Raw genomic sequence first — 15,427 nt, 5'->3', positions numbered from 1 at the left:
GCACTGAAGCAAATAAGCTTTTAATGTAAGAATATATGTTAATATTTTTAGGAGATAGATTGTGTCTAGTGTTTGTTGTAGCTATAGGCACCAGAATCTTCAGATTCCATTAGTGAAGAAATTTCTTTCTCTCTTCTTAAATTTGGAGCTTCCTTTTATCCCAGCCTTCAAAGGGAATATGTGTCTTGGAGCTCTCTCAGTTGTAATTTACTTCTATTTCTGCTGGGGACTTGTTACTATGGTTTTACAGTTGGTGGGGGGGTGGACCTTCTCTAGTTTTTACATAGGCCTTTCTTTTAATGAGTTTGTGTCTCAGGGGTATGGATAACAGAAGTGCTTTTATTCCTCCTCCAGGTGTAGAGTGCCCCATCCCATGCCCCCATTCTCTAGTCCCTGTTCTACAGCTACCATCCCCAACTTATATTCTTAAGCCTTTTCTGTTATTGATCATGACTATATAGAACTCAAAAGCCTCTTGATGAAAGTGAAAGTGGAGAGTGAAAAAGTTGGTTTAAAGCTCAACATTCAGAAAATGAAGATCATGGCATCCAGTCCCACCACTTCATGGGAAATAGATGGGGAAACAGTGTCAGAATTAATTTTTCTCACCTCCAAAATCACTGCAGATGGTGACTGCAGCCATGAAATTAAAAGACGCTTACTCCTTGGAAGGAAAGTTATGACCAACCTAGATAGCATGTTCAAAAGCAGAGACATTACTTTGCCAACAAAGGTCCGTCTAGTCAAGGCTATGGTTTTTCCTGTGGCCATGTATGGAAGTGAGAGTTGGACTGTGAAGAAGGCTGAGCGTCAAAGAATTGATGCTTTTGAACTGTGGTGTTGGAGAAGACTCTTGAGAGTCCCTTGGACTACAAGGAGATCCAACCAGTCCATTCTGAAGGAGATCAGCCCTGGGATTCCTTTGGAAGGAATGATGCTAAAGCTGAAACTCCAGTACTTTGGCCACCTCATGCGAAGAGTTGACTCATTGGAAAAGACTCTGATGCTGGGAGGGATTAGGGGCAGGAGGAGAAGGGGATGACAGAGGATGAGATGGCTGGATGGCATCACTGACTCGATGGACGTGAGTCTCAGTGAACTCCAGGAGTTGGTGATGGACAGGGAGGCCTGGCATGCTGCGAATCATGGGGTCCCAAAGAGTCGGACACGACTGAGCGACTGATCTGATCTGATATTTATTATTCTTTTAGGTGATCCAAGACAAGTGGAGTTGGCAAGAGTGGGATGAAAGTCTTTATACCTAGAGATTAAGCCTTTGTTAGACAGCTGGGTCTGGGAATTTCATAATGATTACTCTTCACCTCCCCCTGTAAGTGTATATGGAGAGCTTTCACATATACTCCCCAAAAGAAACATATAGAGTTTCTGGAGAAAAGGCAAATGAAAATATAACTGTATCACTCAAGAGCTTCACATCTTCATGGTAGTTCATGCTCAGTCTCCAGTGATTTGTCAAAATTTGTATTTAAATATTGTTAGTGGTTTAGGTAGTTCAGTGGCTTATGTTCCAGATAAGCAAATTACAAGTGCTATACTTGTTGTTTTTGCAGGCACTTAGCTTTCCAGATACATGTAAGTGGTTTTTTCTGCAACCGCAGTTCTCTGATGGGTCCAAAAAAAGTCATTGATTTCTGTTTACTCAGCATTTTCTTGTAATGACTGGAAAAACAAAGCCTTCTTAAGTAAACAGTGCAAAGAAATAGAGGAAAACAATAGAATGGGGATGACTAGAGATCTCTTCAAGAAAATTAGAGATACCAAGGGAACATTTCATGCAAAGATGGACATAATAAAGGACAGAAATTGTGTGGACCTAACAGAAGCAGAGATATTAAGAAGAGGTGGCAAGAATACACAGAAGAACTGTACAAAAAGGTTTTAATGACCCAATTACCACAGTGGTGTAGTTACTCACCTAGAGCCAGACATCCATGAGTGTGAAGTCAAGTGGGCCTTAGGGAGCATTACTATGAACAAAGCTAGTGGAGGTAATGGAATTCCAGCTGAGCTATTTCAAATCCTAAAAGATGATGCTGTGAAAGTGCTGTACTCAGTATGCCAGCAAATTTGGAAAACTCAGTGGCCACAGGACTGGAAAAGTTCAGTTTTCATTCCAATTCCAAAGAAAGGCAATGCCAAAGAATGTTCAAACTGCCACACAATTTCTTTCATTTCACATGCTAACAAGGTAATGTTCAAAATCCTTCAAGCTGGGCTTCAACAGTACAGGGCTCTGTACTTTGAATCCCGTACCTCTTGCAGGTAGCCTTAGAAACTGATGTCAAAATAGTTGTTAACCTTCTGAACTCAAACTAGTTTAACACCGCCCATATTCAAAAGCAGAGACATTACTTTGCCAACAAAGGTTCGTCTAGTCAAGGCTATGGTTTTTCCTGTTGTCATGTATGGATGTGAGTGTTGGACTGAAGAATACTGAGCACTGAAGAATTGATGCTTTTGAACTGTGGTGCTGGAGAAGACTCTTGAGAGTCCCTTGGACTGCAAGGAGATCCAACCAGTCCATTCTGAAGGAGATCAGCCCTAGGATTTCTTTGGAAGGAATGATGCTAAAGCTGAAACGCCAGTACTTTGGCCACCTCATGCGAAGAGTTGACTCATTGGAAAAGACTCTGATGCTGGGAGGGATTGGGGGCAAGAGGAGAAGGGGACGACAGAGGATGAGATTGCTGGATGGCATCATTGGCTTGATGGACGTGAGTCTGAGTGAACTCCAGGAGTCGGTGATGGACAGGGAGGCCTGGTGTGCTGCGATTCATGGGGTCCCAAAGAGTCGGACATGACTGAGCGACTGATCTGATCTGATCTGATATCACTTTGCCAACGAGGGTCCACAGACTGAAAGCTATGGTTTTTCCAGTGGTCATGTATGGATGTCAGAGTTGGACCATAAAGAATGCTGAGTGCTAAAAAATTGATGCTTTTGAACTGTGGTGTTGGAAAAGATTCTTGAAAATCCCTTGAACAGCAAGGAAATCAAACCAATTATTCCTGAAGGAAATCAACCCTGAATATTCATTGGAAGGACTGATGCTAAAGCGCCAATACTTTGGTCACCTGATGTGAAGAGACGACTCACTTGAAAAGACCCTGCAAGATAGTCATGATGGTGTGATCACTCACCTAGAGCCAGACATCCTGGAATGTGAAGTCAAGTGGGCCTTAGGAAGCATCATTACGAACAAAGCTAGTGGAGGTGATGGAATTCCAGTTGAGCTATTTCAAATCCTGAAGGATGATGCTGTGAAAGTGCTACACTCAGTATGCCAGCAAATTTGGAAAAGTCAGAAGTGGCCACAGGACTGGAAAAGGTCAGTTTTCATTCCAATCCCAAAGAAAGGCAATGCCAAAGAATGCTCAAACTACTGCACAGTTGCACTCATCTCACACACTAGTAAAGTAATGCTCAAAATTCTCCAAGCCAGGCTTCATCAATACGTGAACCATGAACTTCCAGATGTTCAAGCTGGTTTTAGAAAAGGCAGAGGAACCAGAGATCAAATTGCCAGCATTTGCTGGATCATTGAAAAAGCAAGAGAATTCCAGAAAAACATTTACTTCTGCTTTATTGACTATGCCAAAACCTTTGACTGTGTGGATCACAATAAACTGTAGAAAATTCTGAAAGAGATGGGAATACCAGACCACCTGACCTGCCTCTTGAGAAACCTGTATGCAGGTCAGGAAGCAACAGTTAGAACTGGACATGGAACAACAGACTGGTTCCAAATAGGAAAAGGAGTACAGCAAGGCTGTATATTGTCACCCTGCTTATTTAACTTCTATGCAGAGTACATCATGAGAAACGCTGGGCTGGAAAAAGCACAAGCCAGACTCAAGATTGCTGGGAGAAATATCAATAACCTCACATATGCAGATGACACCACCCTTATGGCAAAAAGTGAAGAACTAAAGGGCCTCTTGATGAAAATGAAAGAGGAGAGTGATAAAGTTGGCTTAAAGCTCAACATTCAGAAAACTAAGATCATGGCATCTGGTCCCATCACTTCATGGGAAATAGATGGAGAAACAGTGGAAACAGTGTCAGACTTTATTTAGGGGGGCTCCAAAGTCACTGAAGATGGTGATTGCAGCCATGAAATTAAAAGATGCTTACTCCTTGGAAGGGAAGTTATGACCAACCTAGATAGCATATTCAAAGCAGAGACATTATTTTGCCAACAGAGGTCTGTCTAGTCAAGGCTATGGTTTTTCCAGTGGTCATGTATGAATGTGAGAGTTGGACTGTGAAGAAAGCTGAGCACTGAAGAATTGATGCTTTTGAACTGTGGTGTTGGAGAAGACTCTTGAGAGTCCCTTGGACTGTAAGGAGATCCAACCAGTCCATTCTAAAGGAGATCAGTCCTGGGTGTTCATTGGAAGGACTGATGTTGAAGCTGAAACTCCAATATTTTGGCCACCTGATGTGAAGAGCTGACTCATTTGAAAAGACCCTGATGTTGGGAAAGATTGAAGGCAGGAGGAGAAGGGGACAATAGAGGATGAGATGGTTCGATGGCATCACCAACTAAATGGACATGAGTTTGGGTAAACTCCAGGAATTGGTGATGGACAGGGAGGCCTGGCGTGCTGCAGTCCATGGGGTTGCAAAGAGTCCGGTATGACGGAGTGACTGAACTGAACTAAACTGATGCCGGGAAAGATTGAAGGCAAGAGGAGAAAGGCACAACAGAGGATGAGATGGTCGGATGGCATCACCACTTCAATGGTCACGAGTTTAAGCAAACTCCAGGAAATAGTGAAGAACAAGGAAGTCTGGTGTGCTGCAATCCATGGGGATGCAAAGAATCACACAGGACTGAGAGACTGAAAAACAACAGCAGCAACAACTTGACGTAGAAGCTCATAAATAATTTATAACAAACATAATAATACTTAAAATACTTAACTAAAATGTAATCAATCTACTTTAATGGAATAACTTATGCACTTTGTGATAAATTTATAAAAGTGCAAAAGTCAGTAGAATCCAAAGTCACTTTCAAGTGATCCCAGTTCCTAGCAACCAGTTCCTAGCAATACTTTCTCTTTCCTTGGATTTACCTTTTCTAGAGTTCTTATATTAGGAAAATTGCATACTATGTGGTCTTTTTACTTGGTTTATTTTACTTATTTTTTTAGTTTCATCCATTTTGTAGCCTATTACACTAGTTTGTAGCTTCTTATTACTGGATAATATTATATCCTAAAGTTATGTGCCAGCTAATGGGCATTTAGAATGTTTCTAATAGTTTTGGGTCATTAAAAACAATGCTGCTATGGATGTGTCTATTATACAGAGAATGGATGAACAACAAGGTCCTACTGTATAGCATAAAGAACTATATTCAATATTTCAATATCTATAGTAAGCCATAATGGAAAAGAATATTAAAAACTATATATATATATATATATATATATATATATATATATAACTGAATCACTTTGCTATAAGTAGTAATTAACAGAACATTACAAATCAAATATACTTCAAGTAAAAAAATTAAGAGGACAATGGTGCTTTGAACATTCTTATGAAGTATTTTGTTTGTTTTCTTTGTAAAGCCATGTATTTTTTCTCTTGAGATATAACAAGTGATGATTTGAATCAGTTCTAATGAGGTGGATGAAACTGGAGCCTATTATACAGAGTGAAGTAAGCCAGAAAGAAAAACACCAATACAGTATACTAACGCATATATATGGAATTTAGAAAGATGGTAACGATAACCCTGTATTCAAGACAGCATAAGAGACACAGATGTATAGAACAGTCTTTTGGACTCTGTGGGAGAGGGTGAGGGTGGGATGATTTGGGAGAATGGCATTGAAACATGTATAATATCATATATGAAATGAATCGCCAGTCCAGGTTCGATGCAGGATACTGGATGCTTGGGGCTGGTGCACTGGGATGACCTAGAGGGATGGTACAGGGAGGGAGGTGGGAGGGGGGTTCAGGATGGGGAACACGTGTACACCCATGGTGGATTCATGTTGATGTATAGCAAAACCAATACAATATTGTAAAGTAATTAACCTCCAATTAAATAAATTTATATTTAAAAAAAACAAGTGATGAAGGTGCAAGTCTTTATGTAAACACATATTTTTAAATTTCCCATGGATGCACACTTAGAAGTGGAGTTGCTGAGTCATGTGGAAAGTTCAGGGCTTACCTGGTGGCTCAGATGATAAAGAATCTGCTGCAATGCAGAACACCCAGGTTCATCCCTGGGTTGGAAAGATCCCCTGGAGAAGGGAATGGCAACTCATGCGAGTATTCTTGCCTAAAGAATTCCATAAGCAGAGGAGCCTGGCGGTCTACAGTCCATGGGGTTGCAAAAGAGTCAGACATGACTGAGTAACTTTCACTTACATGGCAATTTAAACATTTTATGCCCACATAATTTCCAAAGTTACTGTACCATCTTACATCTCCAACAAGAGCATATCAGAGTTATAACTTCTCCGCATCCGCAGCGTTTTGTACTGTCACAGCTTTTTGTTGCCTTGTTAACGTGTCATTCTAAAGAGGTATCTTACTCTCTAATTTGTATTTCCCTACTCATTTATGAAATTACCACTCTTCCATGTGATTATTAATGCTTTTTTTTCCATTTTTGGGTTGCCTTCCCTCTGGCTCAGCCGTAAAGAATCTGCGTGCCAATGCAGAAGATGCAGGAGATGCTGGGTCAGGAAAATTCCCTGGAGAAGGAAATGGCAACCCACTCCAGTATCCTTACCTGGAAAAATTCCATTGACAGAGGAGCCTGACAGGCATAGAGTCAGACACAACTGCACACACACACACACACACACACGATTTTCTGGTTATTTTTGTCTGTGGTTTAGACACTATCATCATGATGTATCTTAGTGATTCAGCATTAATATTTATTCCATATACTGCTTCTTAAGTGTATGCCTTAATGTCTTGTCAGTTTGGGACCCATGATGTGGAGAATATGTATTATGTTTGAAAAATAGAAAAGGAAATGTAAGTATATTGGTAATTTTAAAAATTTTACTAATTTTTAGATAGAATAAGCTCAGAATCATGTTTAAGAACAATAGCCAAAAAATAATAATAATAATAAAGAATTGTTTAAAAGTGATGACTAAATAGGAAGTGGGGCTTCCCTGGTAGCTCAGCTGATAAAGAATCCACCTGCGATGCAGGAGACCCGGGTTGGATTCCTGGGTCAGTGAGATCCCCGGGAAAAGGGATAGGCTACCTACTCCAGGATTCATGGGCTTCCCTGGTGGCTCAGACAGTAAATAATCCACCTGCAATGCGGGAGACCTGAGCTCAATTCCTGGATTGGGAAGATTCCCTGGAGGAGGGCATGGGTAATCCACTCCAGTATTCTTGCCTGGAGAATTCCCATGGACAAGGGAGCCTGGTGGGTCACAGTCCAAGGGGTTGCACGGAGCCAGACACGACCAAATGACTAAGCACAGCACAGCACAAAGAAGTAGCTCATAATTACTAAGATGTTGTTATTGTTAATAACACAGGAAAGACCCTCATAATTTTCAGTTTCACAATTAATTGCAAACCTCTTAGCAAGACTTAACGCTTTATTTCGGAGAAGGCAATGGCACCCCACTCCAGTACTCTTGCCTGGAAAATCCCGTGGATGGAGGAGCCTGGTGGGCTGCAGTCCATGGGGTCGCTAGGAGTCAGACACGACTGAGAGACTTCACTTTCACTTTTCACTTTCATGCATTGGAGAAGGAAATGGCAATCCACTCGAGTATTCTTGCCTGGAGAATCCCAGGGATGGGGGAGCCTGGTGGGCTGCCGTCTACGGGGTCGCACAGAGTCGGACACGACTGAAGCGACTTAGCAGCAGCAGCAGTAGTAACGCTTTTATTTGGGTTTTCCATGTAGTTCAGTTGGTAAAGAATCTACCTGCAATGCTGGAGACCTGGGTTCGATTCCTGGGTCGGGAAGATCCCCTGGAAAAATAAACTGGCAACCCACTCCAGTATTCTTGTCTGGAGAATCCCATGGACAGAGGAGCCGGGCAGGCTACAGTCCATAGGGTCGCAAGAGTCGGACCCAGCTTAGCACAATCTTTCTTTCTCTTCATGCTTTATTTAAATCTTTTTCCTTTAGAATTGATATTCTAATATTTCTCTGTATTGAAAACTAATGATTTTTATTTGTTGCTAAATTATAGGAATGTGAGATGTGGAAAATTACTATGTACATATGATAAAAGAGAGGTCATTTCTGTTGAAAATGCCTCTGTTATGTATTCCAACATAAATGGAAAGATCTGCATTGGACTGCATTATGAATATGGTAATGAAGACGAAGGAATGATGTGGGTAAAAGATGGAACTGTTTGTGGTGAAAGTAAGGTGTGTGGTCTTTTATTACCAGGTAATATACTAATTTCAAATTTTAAATGCATATGTGGTATTTTTCTCAAGTTAAATGTGTATTTAATTTCAAAAAATATGAAATGAAAAGTTTTGAAAATGAGAGAAATTTTAAAAGAAAAAACATAACCTGCCATTTACTATTTTTTCACATATGTTAACTGAGTTGAGAATCATACTGTTCATTGACAGTTTTATCATTTCATATATTTTTAATGTAGTGAATTATATTTTTATATAATTACTTAAAAATAATGATTAAAGTAAAAAAAACTTTAAAGAAACATATGTTCATTTTAGTGATGAAAATAATAAAGGATTCACAGAGTAAAGGAAAGATCAATCAAAGGGATGAAAATCTGAAATACGATTACTCTCTATTTTCTATAATGAAACTTCCATTAATTCTTTTAAATTGAAATAATTGCTTTACAATATTGCACTAGTTCCTGGTGTACATCATAGTGATTCAGTGTTTTGCAGACTATATTCCGTTATAGGTTATTACAAAATAATAAGTCCCTGTGCTATGCAGTATATCTTTGCACCTATCTGCATTATAAATAGCCCCTTATATACTATACCATTTGTCAGTATTTGTACACTATACAATTTGTACGGTACTATACAATTTATACTCCTAATTTATCCCTCCCCACTTGGATCTCCCCTTTGGAGAGTTGTGTTTCAATTTTGCATATACATTCATCTGTATCCTTTTTACGTTTCCACATATAAGTGATATCATATAGTATTTGTCTTCCTCCATCTGACTCATTTCACTAAGCTCGTCCACATTACTGAGAACGACAGTATTTCCTTCTTTTTATGCCTGAGTAATATTCCACATTCATATTTCTAAATATTACATATATTTATAAATATTCCATTATTTATAAATATATTTATATAGATTTATATTTTTAAAATCACATTTATAATCCAGTAGTCTGTTGATAGGCACTTAAGTTGCTTCTGAATCTTGGATGCTATAAATAGTGCTGCTGTGAACATTGAGGAATATATATATTTTTGAATTAATGTCTTTCTTTTTTCCAGATGTATACCCAGGAATAGGATTGCTGGGTTGTATGGTAGTTCTAGTTTCACCTTTTTAAGGAAATTCCATAGTGTTTCCCATAGTAGCTGTACCAATTTATATTGCCAGCAAAAGTATACAAGGGTTTCTTTTTCTCCACATCTTCCCCAACATTTGTTATTTGTAGAGATTTTGATGAAACTCATTCAAACAGGTGTGAGGTGATGCCTCATTGTGGTTTTGATTTGTATCTCTCTTACAATGAGAAATGTTGAACATCTTTTCATAGGCTTGTGGGCCAACTTTGTATTTTATGTGGAAATATGTGTATTTGGCCTTCTGTTTTTGTTTTTATTTTTGTTTTGATATTGAGTTGAATAAGCTATTTATTTTGAATAAGCTATACATTTTGGATGGGCTTCCCTGGTGGTTCAGTGGTAAAGACTCTGTCTGCCAATGCAGGAGATGTGGGTTTGATTCCTGGGCTACGAAAATCCCTTGGAGAAGGAAATGGCAACCCACTCCAGTATACTTGCCTGAAAAATCCATGGGCAGAGGAGCATGGCAAGCTACAGTCCACGGGATCACAAAAGAACCAGACATGACTTAGCTACTAAAGAACAACAACAGTGTTTTGGATATTAACATCCTGTTGGTCACATCATTAGCAAATATCTTCTCTCATTCCATAGGTGTCTTTTGCTTTGTTGATAATTTCCTTTGCTGTGCAAAAGCTTTTAAGTTTAATTAGGTCTCATCTATTTTTTTATTTTTTTCCTTTTGTCTTAGGATATTTATCCAAGAAAATATTGCTACAATTTATGTCAGAGTATCCTGCCTATGTTCTCTTCTAATAGTTTTATGGTTACAGGCCTTACATGTCGACCTTGAAGCCATTTTGAGTTTATTTTTATAAATACTATGAGGGAATGTTTTAATCTTATTGTTTTCTGTGTTCCTATCCAGTTTTCCCAGTACCACTTGTGGGTAAGACTGTCTTATCTCCACTCTATAGTCTTTCATCCTTTTTCTCCTCTTTTGATAGGATGTGATTTTTTTTGTTGTCATTGTTGTTAAAAATTGTACTGCAGAAAACACAACCACTCCTCCACAAGTTTACAGTCTGGCTCTGTGCTCAGGCAGTCCTTTTGTAATTTCTTGGGTGCTCTGAGCCTTGAGAGTAGCCTGAGGAGAAAATTTGTTTTCTCTGAGGGTTTTGTGAATATGCATCTTTCCTGTGAATATGCATGTCTTTGTGGCTTTTCTCATTCCTCGCATACATGGACATTTTAGATGCTTTATTTTTCCAAATAGTCTCACCACGGTAGCCTTGGAGCCTTATATTGTCTACAGTACGTCTCCATTCATTCTCTGCCCCCCATGTCTGCAAGTCTTAGTTTTCCTGAGCAGTGCCCAGCTGAGATTTGAGTCAAGTGGAACAGAAACCAGTCTTTAAGCAGTTCCCAGACAGATGAGAATATGAAAAATAGTCTCCTCTGGAAACTCTGCTGCTGCCTTCTCCAAACCTAGACTGTGCCATGCACCAGAGGTAGTGGGACAGGGTGAACAAAATGCTACAAAGTTTTCTAATGTTTTGGTGTGGCTATTTGTTTGTTTGGTCATTTGCTTAGCTGTTGTAGTCCTCTGACTACTTCCAGAGCTCCTATGGGTTGCTTTAGCCAGTTCTTCTTCCCCTCCCCCTCTTCCTCTTCCTCCCCTTCCTCCTCCTCCTCCTGCTTCATCTTCTTCCTCTAACATCTCTAAGGGAAAACAACACTTGGGGTGCCCAGTGCACCATTTTGCTGATGTCACACTCCAGATTAATTTTTCAGGATTTGGTAAAAATCTGCTTTTCATTCTGTCACTGGCGTATGGTGCATATGATCACTTAAATCCTACATCCTTTGCCACTGATGACCACAGTGGGAATCGCTGGCTTCAGGTTTGGGTTACTTTGGTGAAATCACATTATCTCACATTTTCTGTGCAAAAATGATTTTCATTTTATCTCAAGTACACGGTATTACTTGATATTACAAGTAAAATGAAGTCTCAAAAAATAATATTTCTATAATTTGGGGCTTTATGTTAGCTTTCTTATCTCATCAGTTGTACCATAACCAAGAAAGTTAGACATACCAGAAACCCTGGTGTCATTGCCCATCTCTCTTTTCATTCTTTATATACAATTTATCACTAAACTTGGTGAATTAACTCTATCTCAAATACAACCACTGTTTTTGATCAACACCACTAAGCACTCAGTTTCACTCTGGGTTGTCATTTTTCTAGACTACTGCAATGTTGCTCTAGTTTGTCTCTCTATATTTTCTCTCACTTTTGCATTCTCTTTTTCAAAACTTCCTTTTTATCAGCCTTCCATCTTCCAATTAAATCTCTAAATATGACTGATTGTTTACAAGTTATAGACCAACTTTCTGATCAAGATTACAAGACACAAACATATCCTCCATAATAACTTCTGTCACATCACATGTAGATTGTGTGTGTGTGTGTGTGTTTCTTTACCTTTTACAGCAATATGAGCAATATAAGGTTTTTTTGTTATTGCTATTCCCTGCTGCGTTCTCAGGGTAAAGTGCATTGTAAGACTCAAATATTTAGTTAATGTTTGAATGGATATTCTTTGTGTAACAGTTGCACTGCCCTTAATATTTTTTTTGAGTTTTTTTTTTAAACTTTACATAATTGTATTAGTTTTGCCAAATATCAAAATGAATCCGCCACAGAAATGAAAGGCAAAGTACTTGTACAAAAAGAATAAATCTTCAAAATGACTACATCATATCTACTATGTAACTTTTAAAAAATATTTTTTAAAAAATGCCCTTAATATTTTTTAAAAGTTACATAGTAGATATGATGTAGTCATTTTGAAGATTTATTCTTTTTGTACAAGTACTTTGCCTTTCATTTCTATGCTTGATTGAGTCCTGTTCAACATCAGGGCTCAACAAAAATGTTTTGCTGCCCTCATATATTCTTTGTTTTTTATTATTTCATAAAACTATTTTATTATAGTATTTATGACATATTGCCTTTGCTTTTATTTCATGTCTGTACTTCCTATCCTAGTATAAGCATAGAAGATGCTTTTTTTTTTTAACTTTCAGATAATCAGTCTCATCTAGTGCTAGAAACTCAGTAGCAGTATGAATTAACCACTTATTGGTAGTATGTTAATATTTATTATGAAATGAATACCTCTTATGTCTGTACAATACGGAATCCTTTTAGTTAGATGCCAAGTACAGATGGTGGTTCAATTAACTTACTTTGGGACATTCCTTTTTTAGATTTGCCAGAATAAGCAATGTGTAGATTCTTCATTCTTGAACTATGACTGTAATCCAGAAAAATGCAACAATCAAGGTGTAAGTATCAGTACTATGAGACATAGAGTATATATCATTGAGAGTGATCTTTGGAAAGCAAACACATAGCTAAACACACACACACACACATTCATAAATCAGGTAAGAAAATCAACCTTATCTAACCTATGTATTTTTTCAAAATTTTAATGAACACAAATAATTGTAGCTACTTACTTGATAAGGTGGTATTTCTCCTGTTTCAGGTGTGTAATAATAAAAAGCACTGTCACTGTAACCCTTCATATTTACCTCCAAATTGCGAACATTCAGCTCCAGGATGGGAAGGTGGGAGCATTGACAGTGGTAACTTTCCACCCTCAGAGCCTCCAACTGGCGGACCTGCTTTCACTGACGTAGGTACCACTCCTCTTGCCGGTAAGTACTGGTAACAACTTGAAATTACAATTCAGACAATGTTTTAATGTGTTAAATTTGACAAGGTAAATATTTTGTCTACTAATTTATATTTAGATTATGCTTGGACATCAAATAATAAACCATAGATGGCTATTTTACTTCCAGAGGCTAACGTGTTATACAAAATATATGTTATAAATAAGACATGCCAGTAGGGACCCAGGCAAGAAAACAGAAATCACTTTAGTCTTTCATACAGAAGGAATTAAGTACAAAACATGAGGTACGGTAACACATAAGAGCAGATATGAAAGCTAATCAGAGAACAGTGAGGCAGTGCAGAGATTAGCAATGCAGGAATCCATTACCACTTCGTAGGGCTGAAAGGACAATAAATGGAGATGGTATTACTAGAACCAGAATCTAAGCCATCTTGCATGACATATGACTGCAGTTAGGGATACCAGGATCCAGAAGACAGGTAGAGGTACCCTTCAGCAAGAGCTGAAGGTATGGAGGATGCAGAGACATAACTGCAGATGCTGGAGATGGAGACGGATCAATACCATGAGGATTTCAGTCTGCCTGCTCTCCAAATTTTATCCAGTGAATCCATGAATCCCATCAGCTAAATCTAACCAGAGGACAGAAGGTTCAGGAGCATAGGAAATGTAATTTCCTACAATCTTTTGTTCAAAGTAGAGGTGGATTTTAGAGCACGCCAGTATATCCGGTGTTGCTTAGGACCTTTATACAAAAATTTATGTTTACAGAAAAGCAAAGCAGGTTTCTCCAGATTTTGAGCCAGACTTAGTTCTTAACATTTCCACATTTATTCCAACTTCTGAAATATAGTATTTAATACCATTTATTAGAGACTAAGTAAAAAAGAAAATTATAACATGTATTATCAAGCTATTTCTATTTTACAGCTAACTTTTTTTTATTGTCTATATTCTTTATGGAATTAACATTCTTTTCTTTTTTTTTTTACTTTACAATATTGTATTGTTTTTCTTTATTTTATTTTTATTTTTAAACTTTACATAATTGTATTAGTTTTGCAAAATATCAAAATGAATCTGCCACAGGTATACATGTGTTCCCCATCCTGAACCCTCCTCCCTCCTCCCTCCCCATACCGTCCCTCTGGGTCGTCCCAGTGCACTAGCCCCAAGCATCCAGTATTGTGCATCAAACCTGGACTGGCATCTCGTTTCATACATGGTATTTTACATGTTTCAATGCCATTCTTCCAAATCTTCCCACCCTCTCCCTCTCCCACAGAGTCCATAAGACTGTTCTATACATCAGTGTCTCTTTTGCTGTCTCGTACACAGGGTTATTGTTACCATCTTTCTAAATTCTATATATATGTGTTAGTATACTGTATTGGTGTTTTTCCTTCTGGCTTACTTCACTCTGTATAATAGGCTCCAGTTTCATCCACCTCATTAGAACTGATTCAAATGTATTCTTTTTAATGGCTGAGTAATACTCCATTGTGTATATGTACCATAGCTTTCTTATCCATTCATCTGCTGATGGACATCTAGGTTGCTTCCATGTCCTGGCTATTATAAACAGTGCTGCGATGAACATTGGGGTACACGTGTCTCTTTCCCTTCTGGTTTCCTCAGTGTGTATGCCCAGCAGTGGGATTGCTGGAAATCTGGTCAACCACTTGTAAAAGAATGGAACTAGAACACTTTCTAACACCATACACAAAAATAAACTCAAAATGGATTAAAGATCTCAACGTAAGACCAGAAACTATAAAACTCCTAGAGGAGAACATAGGCAAAACACTCTCTGTCATACATCACAGCAGGATCCTCTATGACCCACCTCCCAGAATATTGGAAATAAAAGCAAAAATAAATAAATGGGACCTAATTAACCTTAAAAGCTTCTGTATTGGTTTTGTATTGTATTTGTATCGGATTGGATTCATCAACATGAATCCGCCACGGGTGTACACGTGTTCCCCATCCTGATCGCCCCTCCCACCTCCCTCCCCATACCATCCCTCTAGGTCATCCCAGTGCACCAGCCCCAAGCTTCCTGTATCCTGAAACATGTATAATATCATATAAGAAACGAATCACCAGTCCAGGTTCGATGCAAGCTATTTCTATTTTAGTGGGAACAATTAGCTTATCTTCAGATTCACTGTAATTAACTGCTTCTATCCATA

At 38.5% G+C, this 15,427-nt stretch overlaps 1 protein-coding gene across 1 annotated transcript in view; it reads left to right on the top strand.

Annotated features, from left to right (window-relative positions):
• The window catches only part of ADAM2 (ADAM metallopeptidase domain 2), a 102,697-nt gene that overhangs the window by 81,019 nt on the left and 6,251 nt on the right, over positions 1 to 15,427 (top strand). The window contains exons 16-18 of the mRNA XM_027530038.1: positions 8,232 to 8,415; positions 12,793 to 12,870; positions 13,077 to 13,248. Coding sequence (XP_027385839.1) covers positions 8,232 to 8,415; positions 12,793 to 12,870; positions 13,077 to 13,248 — 434 coding nt within the window. The remainder of the gene's footprint in view (positions 1 to 8,231; positions 8,416 to 12,792; positions 12,871 to 13,076; positions 13,249 to 15,427) is intronic.

Source organism: Bos indicus x Bos taurus, chromosome 27 (assembly GCF_003369695.1).
Source record: "Bos indicus x Bos taurus breed Angus x Brahman F1 hybrid chromosome 27, Bos_hybrid_MaternalHap_v2.0, whole genome shotgun sequence".
NCBI lineage: Eukaryota > Metazoa > Chordata > Mammalia > Artiodactyla > Bovidae > Bos > Bos indicus x Bos taurus.
The sequence above is the reverse complement of the archived record's forward strand: the minus strand, read 5'-3'. Positions and strand labels throughout refer to the sequence as shown.